General features: G+C 41.4%; 1 protein-coding gene across 2 annotated transcripts in view; it reads right to left on the bottom strand.

Moving 5' to 3' along the window:
- The window catches only part of Depdc5 (DEP domain containing 5, GATOR1 subcomplex subunit), a 116,551-nt gene that overhangs the window by 72,136 nt on the left and 30,169 nt on the right, over positions 1–14,246 (bottom strand). For both annotated transcript variants that reach the window (XM_090320531.1, XM_090320530.1), the window contains 7 exons: positions 13,320–13,381; positions 13,128–13,201; positions 10,156–10,225; positions 8,823–8,859; positions 8,197–8,317; positions 2,648–2,868; positions 1,074–1,277 (listed from right to left, as the gene is read on the bottom strand). In XM_090320531.1, the coding sequence (XP_090176657.1) occupies positions 1,074–1,277; positions 2,648–2,868; positions 8,197–8,317; positions 8,823–8,859; positions 10,156–10,225; positions 13,128–13,201; positions 13,320–13,381 (789 nt within the window). The remainder of the gene's footprint in view (positions 1–1,073; positions 1,278–2,647; positions 2,869–8,196; positions 8,318–8,822; positions 8,860–10,155; positions 10,226–13,127; positions 13,202–13,319; positions 13,382–14,246) is intronic.

The following is a 14,246-nucleotide window of genomic DNA, read 5'->3' as shown; positions in this document are numbered from 1 at the left end:
TGAAGGAGAGGCCATCTGAATAGAAGAAATATCTGTGAGGTTACAAATGTGAAATGGGGCAAAAGTATGTGGGAGACCAAGAGAGCAGGTGACAAAGACAAGAGCCTCTGAGAATGGGAAGAGGGAAACACAAAGTTGAGTTGCTCAGCAACGGGCTTTTGGTATTAGAGGGTGAGGCAGGCACAAGGATGAGCCAAGTGATTGGAGACTGTCATGATTGGAGATTGTGACATGAAAGGAGAAGGAGGAAAGCAGAGGCAAGAAGATCTCCAAGGAAGTCAATAGGAAGAGCAACCAAGAGAAAAACCAGAAAGAAATAAGGAATCATATAATAATTATAGAAAAGTTAAAGGAGTAAGAGTGTTTTGGGAACCACACCCAACTATAGCCAAATGAACCAGCTCTGTTTCACAATTATTTAACTTTCAAACAGTAAAAACAAAAGGTAAGTACAAAAGGAAATAACCAGATATTTCTAAGTCTTCAATAGGATGGTCTCAATGTTTAAAAAAAGGGACCAAAAAAAAAAAAAAAAACCTGCCTTTGGAGTTAAATGTAGCTGTTCCAGGCTCAGCAAGAGCACATTAGCTGAAGTTTAATTTTAGCTACAGCTTTACAAAACCTTACTGCCATCTTCTTGATGACAGAACAGGTCAAAAAGGATGGGCTGAAGGAATGTGAATTTAAAATAACTTTTTCTTCAGTTGTCAGATACCCTTGAAAGAAAACAAAGTGATAGAATTGTAAAACCAAGACAATAGCATCACAATTCAAAAAAAAAAGGAATGGGTGAGAAATGAACATGAGTTAAGACTTAGGACAGAAGCATTAAAACATAGTCCTTTTCAAACAGAACAATGAAGAAAAAAAGAAATTCTCAATAACACAATTGACTATTCCCAAATATGTCTTTGAGAATCTCTCCCAGATAAGCAAAGTAGGTATGGCTACTAGTGGGGCCCCAAAGGTTGAGAGAAGTTGAGGCACTGACCATTGAGCATATAGCTAATTGGTGCTGAGGACCAAAGAGAGAAGCTTCTACTCCAGAACTCTATCCTGAGCCACCAACTTACCCACAGGAAACGTGTGCATCCAGCGCCTTCTGTTAGATGTGAGCTTCATGGGCATCCGTGAGGGGGCAAAGGGGTTAATCAGTGCTCGCTGGGGTGTGTAGAGACCAGGTCGAACGTGAAGCATGGACTCTGCGCTGCCCACATGGAACCTCCCTGGTGCACTGGAGTCGCGCTGTGGTGGCTCTGTCATGTTTTCTAGGACATCTGCCAATAAGCATGAGGTGGAGGCATAAAGACAAAGCACAAAGCTACAAAATCAGAACCAGGCAGACTGCTAGGCCAAAGCCAACAAGAATGGCTGGATATTGTAAATACAAGCAAGTGAGACAGGGGTGAAATTGTCAAGACAATAAAAAAAAAAAAAAGTTACTTTTGTAAGCTTCAAGAGAGAGGGATTATGATTCAAAAATACCTGGCTCAATGAAGTGACACCCAAAAACAGACAAGTATCACCTGATTCCTAGACACTGAACTAGATGCAGTGACCACATCATGGGACTTGAGGTGTGCCCTTGGGGATGGAGTAAGTATATCCTCTATATGAGAGGAACAAAAACCATAAACTGTGGTTCACACCTATAATCTTAACTACTCAGGAGGCTGACACCTGAGGAGCATGGTTCTGCCAGCCCAGGCAGGAAAAGTTCCTAAGACTTACCTCCAGTTAAACACACACACACACACACACACACACACACACACACACACACACACACACACACACACACACACACACACACACACACACACACACACACACACACACACCCCCCCCCCCCCAGAAGTGGAACTATGGCTCAGGCCTCAGTACTGACAAAACAAACAAACAAAACTATAAAAGAATTCATCAGTTTTGATCAGGCAAGGAGATGTGGAGTTTTTTTGGTTTTGGGGTTTTTTTGGGGGGTTGTTTTGTTTTTGGTCAGTTGTAAGGCCTGAACTCTGGGTGCTGTCCCTGAGCTCTTCAGCTCAAGGTTACTGCCCTTCCAGTTTACTAGTGGTTAATCGGAGATATGAGTCTCTCAAATTTTCATGCCTGGGCTGGCTTTGAACTGGGATCCTCAGATCTCAGCCTCCTGAGTAGCTAGGATAAGAGGCATGAGGAACTAGTGCCTGGCTAGGAGATGTTTTAAAAAAGCAAAAGAACCAAGGAAGAGCTCAAGCACTGTTATCAGTATCAAAAAATAGATAAATTGCTTTTAGAATTTTCCAATGGACTCCTAAATACTACTAAAGGACATTAAAATTGATTTCACTACGATAATTTTGAAAGACATGCTTTCAAAGCTGCTTGGAATAAAACAAACACCATCTCCCCAGACATCTGACTTTTAGAAAAATAAGAATTTTTGGTTTTGATTATTAAAAAAAAGATTTTATTGGGCTGGCATTTAGCTCAGTGGCGAAGCACTTGCCTAGCACTTACAAGTGCAATGTCCTGGGTTCAATGCCCAGTACCAAAAAAGAAAAGACAAAAACGCATTCCCTGTCCTGACCACTTCCTGCCACTCCCATGCCCCACCATAGTAAGAAACTGTCCCTAGAGCTGCCCCATTCTGGCTGTGTGCTCTGACCTCGAGTGCTAGTATAACCCAAGGAGCTGCTGACTTCGTACTGGTGCAGGTGAGGATGGGGAATCATCAAGATGTTGGCACTCTTGCCCAGGGAGCTATCATCAGAAGCCTGACTCCTCACTTCCTCCATGGGCAGGGCACGGCTCTGCAGAGAAGGGCTGGATGAGACGTCACAGGAGCTAATGCTTTTCCGGTGATGATTTTCTCGCTCCCTTACAGATCTGCGGGGCAAGAGACAAATTACCACTTAATAGGGGACGCTGTTTTACCTTGAACCAAAACTCCATCTTCAGCTCAAGTTACTTAGAAACCAGTAACATAAACTCCAATATGATATATGAGTGGGAAATACTACAAGATACTAGGCATCGGGCAGAGGGGAAGGGGCAGATTAAAGAATAGAGGAGGAGGGAAACAAGACAGCTAGTTCTCTACCAACCAGAGTCCTAGAATCATGACATAAAGAAGTGATTGTTCCCCAAGTGGCAGTTGCTACTCAAGAAGCTGAGATCTGAGAGTTGTGGTTTGAAGCCAGCCTGAGTAAACTCTTATCTCAATTTAATCACCAAAAAAAAGCCAGAAGTGGCGTTGTGGCTCAAGTGCTAGAATCAGCCATAAGCACAAAAACTCAAGAACAGGGGCTGGGAGTCCAATGGTAAGAGTGCTTGCCTGGCATGCACGAAGACCTCGGTACCATATACATAGCAAAAGCTGGAAATGGTGCTGTGGCTCAAGTGGTAGTTTGAAAGGCCCAAGGATAATGCTCAGGCCCTGAGTTCAAGCCCTGGGACTGGCCAAACAAACAAACAAAAAACCTAAAGGACAGTATCTAGACCGATTTCAAGCCTCAGGACTAGCACCCACAAAAAAAAAAAAAGTGATTGCTCCAGTCTGAGTCTACAGAATCAATCTAGTATCACTAAAAATGGGGGTAAGAAGACAAGATACCATATGATCCAAGAGAAAGGACACAAGAGTCTTCTTGCCCCCAAATTGGAAGAAAAAAAAATTAATCAAGCCTCTAGAGATAACTGCCAGTTTCCAGGAAATTCAGGAAACATTACAAGGAAGCAATCAGCTAAGTGAAATAGAAAAGAGCCTGTCAGTATAAACAAAGACAAGATAACCAAATATCACTGGGATCATCTTTAGATCCCAATTCGACCCAACTGCTAAAACACTTGGGAAATACTTGAGAAATCGGAACATGGAATCACTATTAGAAGACATTAGGTCAGAGTTGGGAGTGTGGTCAAGTGGTAGAGTGCTTGCCTAGCACGCATGAAGTCCTGGGTTCAGTTCCTTGGTACAACATACACAGGGAAAAGCCAGAAATGGTGCTATGGCTCAAGTAGTAGAGCATTAACCTTGAGAAAGCTCAAGGACAGTGCCCAGGCCCTGAGTTCAAGCTGCAGGACTGGCCAAAATAACAATAATAATAAATAGAAAACATTAGGTCATTCATCTTAATGTTGTTCTAAGTGATAATAACACTGTGGTCATTTGTTTTCTTTTCCTTCCCTTTTGCTTTTCTTCTGGGTGTGTGTGTGTGTGTGTGTGTGTGTGTGAGAGAGAGAGAGAGAGAGAGAGAGAGAGAGAAAGAGAGAGAGAGAGAGAGAGAGAGAGAGAGAGAGAGAGAGAGAGAGAGAGAGAGGAGCATATGCATGCATACAACAAAGTACTGAACCAAGAGCCTTGCACATTCTAGGCAAATGCTGTGATGTATATCTATATTCCTAGTTTTTCTAGATTCTAAGGAAAAAACTTCAGCCCATGAGTTTGAGGCTGGCCTATGCAACATCATAAGAAACTCATCTTGGGGGGAAAAAAGATGTTAGAAATGTATACTGAAGTATATTCTGGTTTTTAAAAAAAGGGTATCTAGGATCTACTTTAAAATTCTCCAGGGCTGGGTGTTTGGCCTAGTTGTAGAGTGCTTGCCTAGTATGTATGAAGACCCAGGTTCGATTCCTCAGTACCACATACATAGAAAAAAGCCGGAAGTGGTGCTGAGGCTCAAGTGGTAAAGCTCTATCCTTAAGAAAGTCCAAGGACAGTGCTCAGGCCCTGAACTCAAGCCCAGGACTGGCCAAAAAAAAAAAAAAAAAAAAATCTCCAGCCAAAATTTAAAATGTAGACGTTATGAGGCAAGACTAGTGATATGCTGATAACGGTTTGAGATATCAGTCAATTTAAGTATGAATTAACTGAAATAGAATAGACTCTAGACAAAGTTCCAATAGTATAATTCTTTTAAAAAGACAACTCCAACAAGTTAAGATGTAGGAAACAGTACTTGTTTAAACACTTTTATATGTTTTTAAAATAATATGATCTTCGTGGCCTACTGGTAGAATGCTTGCCTAGAATGCACAAAGCCCTGAGTTTGATTCTGTGGTACCAGATACACAGAAAAGGCCAGAAGTGGCACTGTGGCTCCAGTCATAAAGCTCTAGCCTAGAGAAAACTCCCAGGATAGTGCTCAGGCCCTTAGTTCAGGACTGGCAAAATAATAAAAACCCTGAATGAAAAGGTCAGACTATCAGGACTGTTGCTCTCTGGCATTAGAACTACTTCTTTCCTTCTGCAAGGATGTTGCATCAAATCAGAGCATAAAGAGAGCTAGAAAATAGACCTCAAGTAGTGACTACATGTTCTTTTCTTCAAGAACAAATATTTGAGCACCCACATATATGCTTAGCTATGAGCAAAAAATAGAGCAATGATGACGATGTTCTGTGTAGGCAGGCATGGTCTGAAGCAGGAGGATCATTTGGGATCACTTGACCTCAGGAGTTTCCAGGAGTTTGCAAACTCAAACACAGTGAGAGTTCCCATCCCAAAAAGTCTTTTTTTCTCCCCCCCCCCCCAGTCCTTGGGCACTTGAATTCAGGGCCTAAGCAATGTCCTTGGGCTTTCTCAAGGCTAGTGCTCCACCGCTAGCCTTGAGAATGGAGCCACAGCACCATTTCCGGCTTTTTCTATGTATGTGGTACCAAGGAATCGAACTCAGGCCTTTGTGCATGCTAGGCAAGCACTCTACCACTAGGCCAAACTCAGGGCCTCAAAAAGTCTTTAAATGGGGCTGGAAATATAACTCAGTGGTGGAGTCCCTGTCTAGCAGGCCCAAGGCCCTGAGTTCAATCTCCAGTACCCTAAAATCAAATAAAGATTCAGAAGAAAAGTATCTAAACAGTTAACTACTGGGCCTCATAAATAGCACCCTTATGTATGGGAGCTGTTGTTAACAAACTTGTTCTAGGCTGTAAACATACTTTGGTGGTGGTGGTGGTGGTGGTGGTGGTGGTGGTGGTGGTTGTGGGGCTTGAATTCAGCACCTTGGTGCTGTCCCTAAGCTTTTTTATTTTATTTTTTTTTTGGTGGAGCCTGGGGCTTGAACTCTGGGCTGGGCACTTCCATGAGTTCTTCAGCTCAAGGCTACCACCTTACCCCTGAGCCACAGCCCCGCTTCCCATTTTCTAGAGATTAACTGGAAATAAGAGTCTCATAGTCTTTTGTACCTGGGCTGGTTTGAATCTCGATCCTTAGATCTCAACCTAATCCTCAGATCTCAGCCTCCTTTGTAGCTAGGATTACAGGAGTGAGCCACTGCGCCCTGATATCCCTAAGCTTTTTTGCTCAAGGCTACTGCTTTACTCCACTCCTCCCCACCCCCCACTTTTTGTGTGTGTGTCAGTCTTGGGGCATAGAGTCTGGGCCTGGGCATTATCCCAGAGCTCTTCAGCTCAAGGCTACTGCCCTACCACTTTGAGCCACAGCACCACTTTTGGTTTTCTAGTGGTTAACTGGAGATAGGGAGTCTTAAGGACTTTCCTGCTTGGGCTAGCTTTGAAGCACAATCCTCAGATTTCTGCCTCCTGAGTAGCTAGGATTACGGACAGGCGTGAGCCACAGTGCCGGCTTTGCTCTACCACTTGAGCCAAAGCTCATTACCCTGGTTTTCTGGTCCTTAATGTGAATAAAAGGCTCATGAATTTTCCTGCCCAGGCAAGTTTGAACCTCAGTACTCAGATCTCAGCCTCCTAAGTACCTAGGCATAAGCCATTAGCACCTGTTGAGCCACCAGCACTCAACCTATTCTTTTGAAACGAAAAGAAAGAACTAAATATAAGATCATTTGCAACACAAGCAAAAGTCTGGAGGCATAGTTCCTCCGTGTAATACTACCTAGCAATTAAACCTCAATATTGCCAAAAACAAACTGGGAAAAAAAAAAAGACATTTTTCTAGTCAGTTATCCTGAAACTTACAGACATTGGAGATCTGGAAAATAGACTCTTAATATTTAATCAACTGAGAAAAAATAAGCTAAAATCCTATTTTACATTTTTATAAAAAAAAAATTTCTAGGGATGGGAGTTTGGCCTAGTGACAGAGTGCTTGCCTAGCATGCATGAAGACTAAGATTCAATTCCTCGGTACCACATACACAGAAAAAGCTGGAAGTGGTGCTGTGGCTCAAGTTGTAGGACAGTGCTCAGACCCTGAGTTCAAGAGAGAGAGAGAGAGAGAGAGAGGAAGAATTTCTATATAAAGAACTAAAAAATAAAATCCAAGACTATCAGCTAGGTATAGTGGCTCATATCCTCTAATCTCAGTGATTAGCAGGCTGAGATAAAATAATTATAAGTTCAGGGATAGCCTTTGACCTTTGAACTCTCTCAAAACAGTAAGAGGTTGGGGTGCTGACCCAGTGGCAGACTGCCTACCAACCAATATGTGGCCCTGAGTCCAAAGCCCATACCATAAAAAAAAAATTAAGAATCTAAAATTATCATGAATATGAAGAAAATACAAACACATATCTAGAATTTAGGGCAGTGAAGTAGTAAGGATTTTCTTAATACAACATCCAGAAATGGATAGGTTGTTAAATCTAACTCAAACACAATTAGAAACTGCTATATAAAAAACACCACAGAACAACAACAAAAATTGTGCCAGTACTAGGACTTGAACTTGGGCCTGGTATCAGTTCCTGAGTTCTTTTGCTCAAGGCCAGTGCTCTACCACAGATCCACTTCCAGCATTTTTGTGACTAACTGGTGATAAGAGTCTCACAGACTTCTGCCCTGGCTGGCTTTGACCTTAATCCTCAGATCTCAGCCTCCAGAGTAGCTAGGATTGTAGGTGTGAGTCACTGACATCTGGCAATAAAACAAATTTTAAAAGAATAAATTAAAAGGAGGAAAAGTTCTTGCTTTCTAGGACTAATAAAACTAAAAGAAAGTATAAAACTTGGGATTTTTATCATTGCCAGCCTAGAGAGAGGAAGATTTTGGAATTTGTGGATTGTTCCTGCTGGTTTAGATACGTCTGAGCTTGTTACTTGGAGATGAAACTTCAAGGCAAACAAAGAGGCTGGACCAAAGAGGCTGATGACAGGTTCTATAATGACATGGTCATCCTTCTGTTTGGCTAGTGTTAACTTAAACAGTTTTCAAGGCTACTCTCATAAAATCCATCCTGGACCTCAAGTTTTACTAAATAATTATTCCATGCATCCCCAAGGGAATCTGGCAGAAAACCTGCAGGTGGCGAGGCGCTGAGCCCGGGATGGGCCAGGCAGTCTGAACACTTGTGCGTCATAGGCATCGTAATCTACTTGGATGGGAAGAGCGTTATCAGATTCTTTCGGAGTCCCAAGAGCTGAAATACACAAAGAATACAATTTGTCATCTCAGATAAATTCTTGCAGAAATTCTTCATCAAATCTGCAAGGCACAGGCGATCACCTACCAAAGAAAAAGTGGGATAATAAATCATTCATCAGTTTGTTGAAATTAAGTGACTTTGATATCAAAGTGACATAAAAACAGCATAGCAGTAAAGGCAAAGTGTTAATAGCATTTCATTCTTCTGAGAGCCCTCTTGAAAAGCATTATCTTAACAGGCTTAGTGATTTAAAACTGCCTGATCCCTACAATTGCCCTATGAAAAAGAAAAACCACATGTTATGTCATCATCTACAATGCAGCTGGAGGAAAATACAAAGTGGAAAAAAAAATTACAAGGTGACTTTTGAACTTTCCACAGGTGACACAATAAAAATTTTCTGTCAGCTTTTTAAAATGATTTTACATAATTTCGTTTTATGTAAATGTACTCTAAAAGTGATGAAAGAAATCTCAAAAAATAAAAAAAAAGTACTCACATGTATCCCGGCCATTTTTTGCTTTCTCAGAGGCAGGCTAAAAAAATTAAATAGATATTTAATCACTCCTCTGCTTTAAGAACACATAATGCAGCACACAGTATTTGGTAAATCCTGGCAGAGGACACTTCATGAACCAGGTTGCACATGTTTATAATCTCAGGTATCTGAGAGGCTAAAATCAGAGTATGGTTTGAGGCTAATTCAAACAAAAAATTAGAAAGACTTCAACTCAACAAATAGACTAGGTGGTAAGAGTCTATTCAGGCTACTGGAAAGGCATAGATAAGAGAATGATAGTCCAAGACCAACCCCAGGTATAAAAATGAATCCCTACCAGAAAAATAACTAAAGCAAAAGTGGCTAGGGTTGTGGCTCAACTGGCAGAGCACCTGCCTTGCATATGCAAAAAAACATTTTTGTGCTGGTCATGGGGCTTGAACTCAGGGCCTGGGTACTATCCGGTACTGGCCCCTCCCTGAGTTTTGATAAGTACTCAAGGCTAGTGTTCTACCACTTGCGCCACAGTTCCACTTCTGGTGGTTAACTGGAGATATGAGTTGCATCAGCTTTCCTATTCAGGCTGGCTTTGAATCTCAGTCCTCAGATCTCAGCTTGCTAAGAGGCTAGGACTTCAGGCATGAGTTACCAGTGCCTATTTTGTTTGGTTCTATGGCACTGGAGATGGAATCCAAGGCCACATGCATGCTAGCAAATGCTCTACCACTGAGACCCTGATTTCCACCTTGCTTGAACTCAGGGCCTGGGTACTGTCTACATTTTTTTCGTATGTTTATTTGCTTGTTTTGCCAGTCCTTGGGCTTGAACTCAGGGCCTGGACACTGTCCATGAGCTTCTTTTTGCTCAAGGTTAGCACTCTACCACTTGAGCCACAGCACTACTTCTGGCTTTTTCTATTTATTAGTGGTACTGAGGAATTGAACCCAGGGCTTCATGCATGCTAACCAAGCACTCTACCACTAAGCCACATTCTCAGCCCAACATGCTATAAAGTTCCACTTTTTGTTTGCTTTTGCAAGTCCTAGGGACTGAATTCAGGGCCTGAGCACTGTCCTTAGGGTTTTCTTCAAGGCTAGTGCTCTACCACTTAGGACACAGCACCACTTCCAGCTTTTCTATGTATGCGGTACTGAGGAATCAAACCCGGGTCTTCCTGCATGCTAGGCAAGCACTCTATCACTAGGCCAAACTCTCAGCCCCCAAACTATAAAATTCTAAGACAAAAATTTTAAACCCTATTCACAAGGACAGATCATAAATACCACATCTATTTGTAACAGTCTCTGAAGTTCTGTGAGTCAGTGAAACCTACCTTCTTTCCTGCCAGTTTTATTCGTGGAGTGAAACTGTTACAAAAGAGTTGGCTTTTTGATGTGTAGAAACTGTAAAAACAAACAAACAAACAAATAAATAAACAAAGTGGGTCAGTTACAAGCCCAGATAGAATCTGCCCTCCTTTGTTTGGCTTTGTTTCAGGGCTTCATCTGCCTTCACAATTCTAACTTCTTTTGCAACTATTACAAAATATAAATTCTTCACTGGATCTCTTGGTTGTAACAGGGACTAAATCTACTGACATAGTCAGGTGCTGGTAACTCATGTCTATAATTCTAGGTATTCAGGAGGCTAAGATCTGAAGGTCTTAGTTACAAGCCAGCCTTGGCAGACAAATCACAAAATCCTTATCTCTAATTAACCAATAAAAAGCTGAAAGTAAATTATAGAGAGGCAGTCCTGAGCAAAAAAGCAGAGGCAGAGCAAGAGGGCCTAATTTCAAGCCCCAAGATTGACACACACACACACAAAAAAAAAAAAACAAAAGAGAAAAAAAATACAGTGTTATTTCAGGAAATCCCCAAATTACTAAAAAGTGAATTTTTGAAAAATTGTAAAGCTTACATCAATATATTTTGCTGTTGTTGACTAGGTCAGTCATAGAGTTGAGCTCAGGGCTTAAGTACTGTCTCTGAGCTCTTCCTCAAAGCTAGCACTCTACCAGAGCCACAGCTCTATTTCTCCATTTTTTTTCTTTTTAATAGTTCTTTTTAACCTTATTTTAATGTACTTAACTCAAAGCCATAACAATGTATAACTGAGCAGTAGCTATTTTATTAATATATGAGTTTATGTGTTTATTAAAAAGCCATAAATCCAAAAATAACCTGACAAGGAAAAAAAGGAAGTTATATTGATTTCTAAAATTAGTGAATAAAAGAAATGTTTTTTAGCTGGGAGTTTGGCCTAATAGTAGAGTGCTTGCCTAGCATGCACAATGGCCAGTTTGAGTCCTCGGTACCACATACACAGAAAAAGCTGGAAGTGGTGCTGTGGCTCAAGTGGTAGAGCTCTAGCCTTGAAAAAACCTCAAGGATAGTGCTCAGGCCCTGAGTTCAAGCCCCAGGACTGACAAAAAGAAAAAGAAAGAAATGTTTTTTAAAAAATTCCTATTTTAGTCAAAGTAGGTTTTTTTTGGCATATATGAATATAGGATAGTAAAAGCTGTTGAAATGGCTTTAAGAAGGAAGCGTTGGATCACAATAGGAGAGGGCTGAGATCAAGTGAACATTGTATCTACTGTATGCATTCCACACATTCTCTACATGTGTGGAAATGTCACAATGAAACCTCTCTTACACAACTAATGTATGCTAGTAAGACAGATATTCCTGTTTTACATGAACCAAACTTCTATAATAACAGTAACAAACACAAGATAAGGATTATGAGGCATATTATGAAATAGTCCCTCTTTTTTTTGCGAGGGGGGCTAGTCCTGGGGCTTGAACTCAGGGCCTGGTCACTGTTCTTGAGTTTTCTCAAGGCCAGCACTCCACCCTTGAGCCACAGCATCATTTCCAGCTTTTTCAGTGCATGTGGTACCAAGGAATCAAATCCAGGGCTTCATGCTTGATAGGCAAGCGCTCAATTGCTAGGCCACATTCCCTGCCCAAATAGTCACTTTTTCGAAAGTATCTTCATCAAGACAAGCAAGCATGAAAAGTATGAGTTTAGGACAAGTATTGTGGAAAAAAACTGTAATCCCACTTATCACTGAGAGCCAGGAGAGACCAGCCTCGGCAGGGCAGCTCAAGTCTGTAATCATAGCTACGTGGGAGCTCAAAGTGGTAAAATACTAACATTGAACAAAAAGAGCTCAGAGACAGTGCCTAGGCCCTGAGTTCAAGCCCTGCAGCCAACCAAAAAAAAAAAAAAAAAGCTGAGATATTTGCCCAGGTCAATCTGAGTATAAGGCTAAGAACTTACCTAGAAAATAACCAATTTTTTAAAAAAAAGGACTAGAGGTATAGCTCAATTGGTTGAGCTCAAGGCCTTGAGTTCAAAACTCAGCACTGGCAACCAATCAATAAAAAATATATTTTTTAAATTCTGATTTTATAGGAAAAATATGGATTACTAACAAGATAAAATTTCACTGCCTCCTAGAGAGAAGAGGAACATACCTGTAACAGGAAAATTAGAATGTGACACATCATTTTTACAGGGCTGACCAAACAACTAAAATTATTCCTTGTTTTTTCCTTCACCTGCTACACTGATGGCAAAATAGACTGCAACAATGATAATGGATATGTACTATAAAACTAAAACCAACATTTATGATGAGGTTTCAAGCTTGTCTCCAGGAAAGATGTGCAACTAAATAAAAGCTTGTGCAACTAAAAGCCAAAAATGAAGGTTCTATTAGGCTTGATCTTCCCTCCTGAGTTCTGGCCCATACCAAACAATACAGAGAAAAGGTGGAATGTGCTGAACATACTGAAAAGAAAGCACCTATTGGCCATCAGGAAGGAGTCACAGAATAGAGATGCTGGAGTTGGGCTAGGTGGATATACCAGCATTTTCAAAGCAAGGATAGGTGAAGAGGGGTCCCTACTAGAAAGGTCAGAAGTGAGGACTGGATGTGGGTGTTTGCCATGCACAAAGAGAGAGGAAATGTGATGGGAGAGGAGGCTGCAAATGTCAAGACTTTATCAAACTAGCATGAGGACTCAAAGAAAAAAGTAAGGTTTAATTACACAAAAGTGACTTCGGCACCTGTAGTTCTAGCTATCAGGAAGCTGAGATCTGAGGGTTTCCGGTTCAAAGCCAACCTAGCCAGGAAAGTCCTTAACTCTCATTTCTCTAATTCATTACCAAAAGCAAGAAGTAGAGCTGTGGCTCAAGTGATGGAGAGCTAGGTTTGAGCAAAAAAAGCTAGGGGATGGCATCCAGGCATGAGTTCAAACCCCCAAACTGGCACAATTAAAAAAAAATTGCACCTACCTGTGGTTTATCCAGTGAGGAATATTATAGTCATCACCCAGACGAGAATCCCGAGGAACGCTCCGATTATGTAGCTGCAAGGGAAAAGGCCAGGGGCACAGGTAAGCTAAGAAACAAACTGGATGGGGAGCTGCTCCAAGCTTTCTTTCTCCAACTACTCTTCCTTTAGGAAGGAAATCCAAAACTAATTACCTTGAACAATGGGACAGCATGTAATGGTTGTTCTCCCATGCACACCAAGTCTACACCAATTCCTAAGAAAGAATAAGCAGAATTGGGAGTAGCAGCATAGACAAGTGATCTATTTTTTTTTTCTTTTCTTTTTTTTTTTTTTTTTTGGCCAGTCCTGGGCTTCAGCTCAGGGCCTGAGCACTGTCCTTGGACTTTCTCAAGGCTAGAGCTCTACCACTTGAGCCTCAGCACCACTTCCAGCTTTTTTCTATGTATGTGGTACCGAGGAATTGAACCCGGGTCTTCATGCTTGCTAGGCAAGCACTTTAACCACTAGGCCAAACTCCCGGCCCCTTTTGTCTTTTCTTTTCTGGAACTAGGGATCAAACCCAAGATGTTGCACTTGCTAGGCACTTAAGGATGTTGGCAATAGTAGCAGAGGAAAACTCACCATGTTACAATTCAAAAAGCCTCATAAGTGACACCTATACAGCAGAGAAGTAGATGTATTTTGTTTGTTTTTTTGCCAGTCCTGGGCTTGAGCTCAGGGCCTGAGCACTGTCCTTGGACTTTCTCAAGGCTAGAGCTCTACCACTTGAGCCTCAGCACCACTTCCGGCTTTTTTCTACGTATGTGGTACCAAAGAATTGAACCCGGGTCTTCATGCATACTAGGCAAGCACTTTAACCACTAGGCCAAACTCCTGGCCCCGAAGTAGATGTATTTTATCTGTTTCTTCCCATACTTGTTAACATTCAATGACTGATAATTACTGAGAGCTCTGGAAGTCAGGACTTGTGAACAAAGCCAACCACAACTTTAATATGTAAATTTCAAGGGCCAAGAAGTAAAAGGAACCTTGTAATGTCAACATACATACATACATATATCATACACATATACATACAACAAAACAAAACAGGGAGCTCGTGATTCACACTTGTAATC

This window comes from Megascapheus bottae, chromosome 28 (genome assembly GCF_031878675.1).
Source record: "Megascapheus bottae isolate mThoBot1 chromosome 28, mThoBot2.hap1, whole genome shotgun sequence".
NCBI classification, from domain to species: Eukaryota; Metazoa; Chordata; class Mammalia; order Rodentia; family Geomyidae; genus Megascapheus; species Megascapheus bottae.
This window is presented reverse-complemented; position numbering and strand designations above follow the sequence as displayed.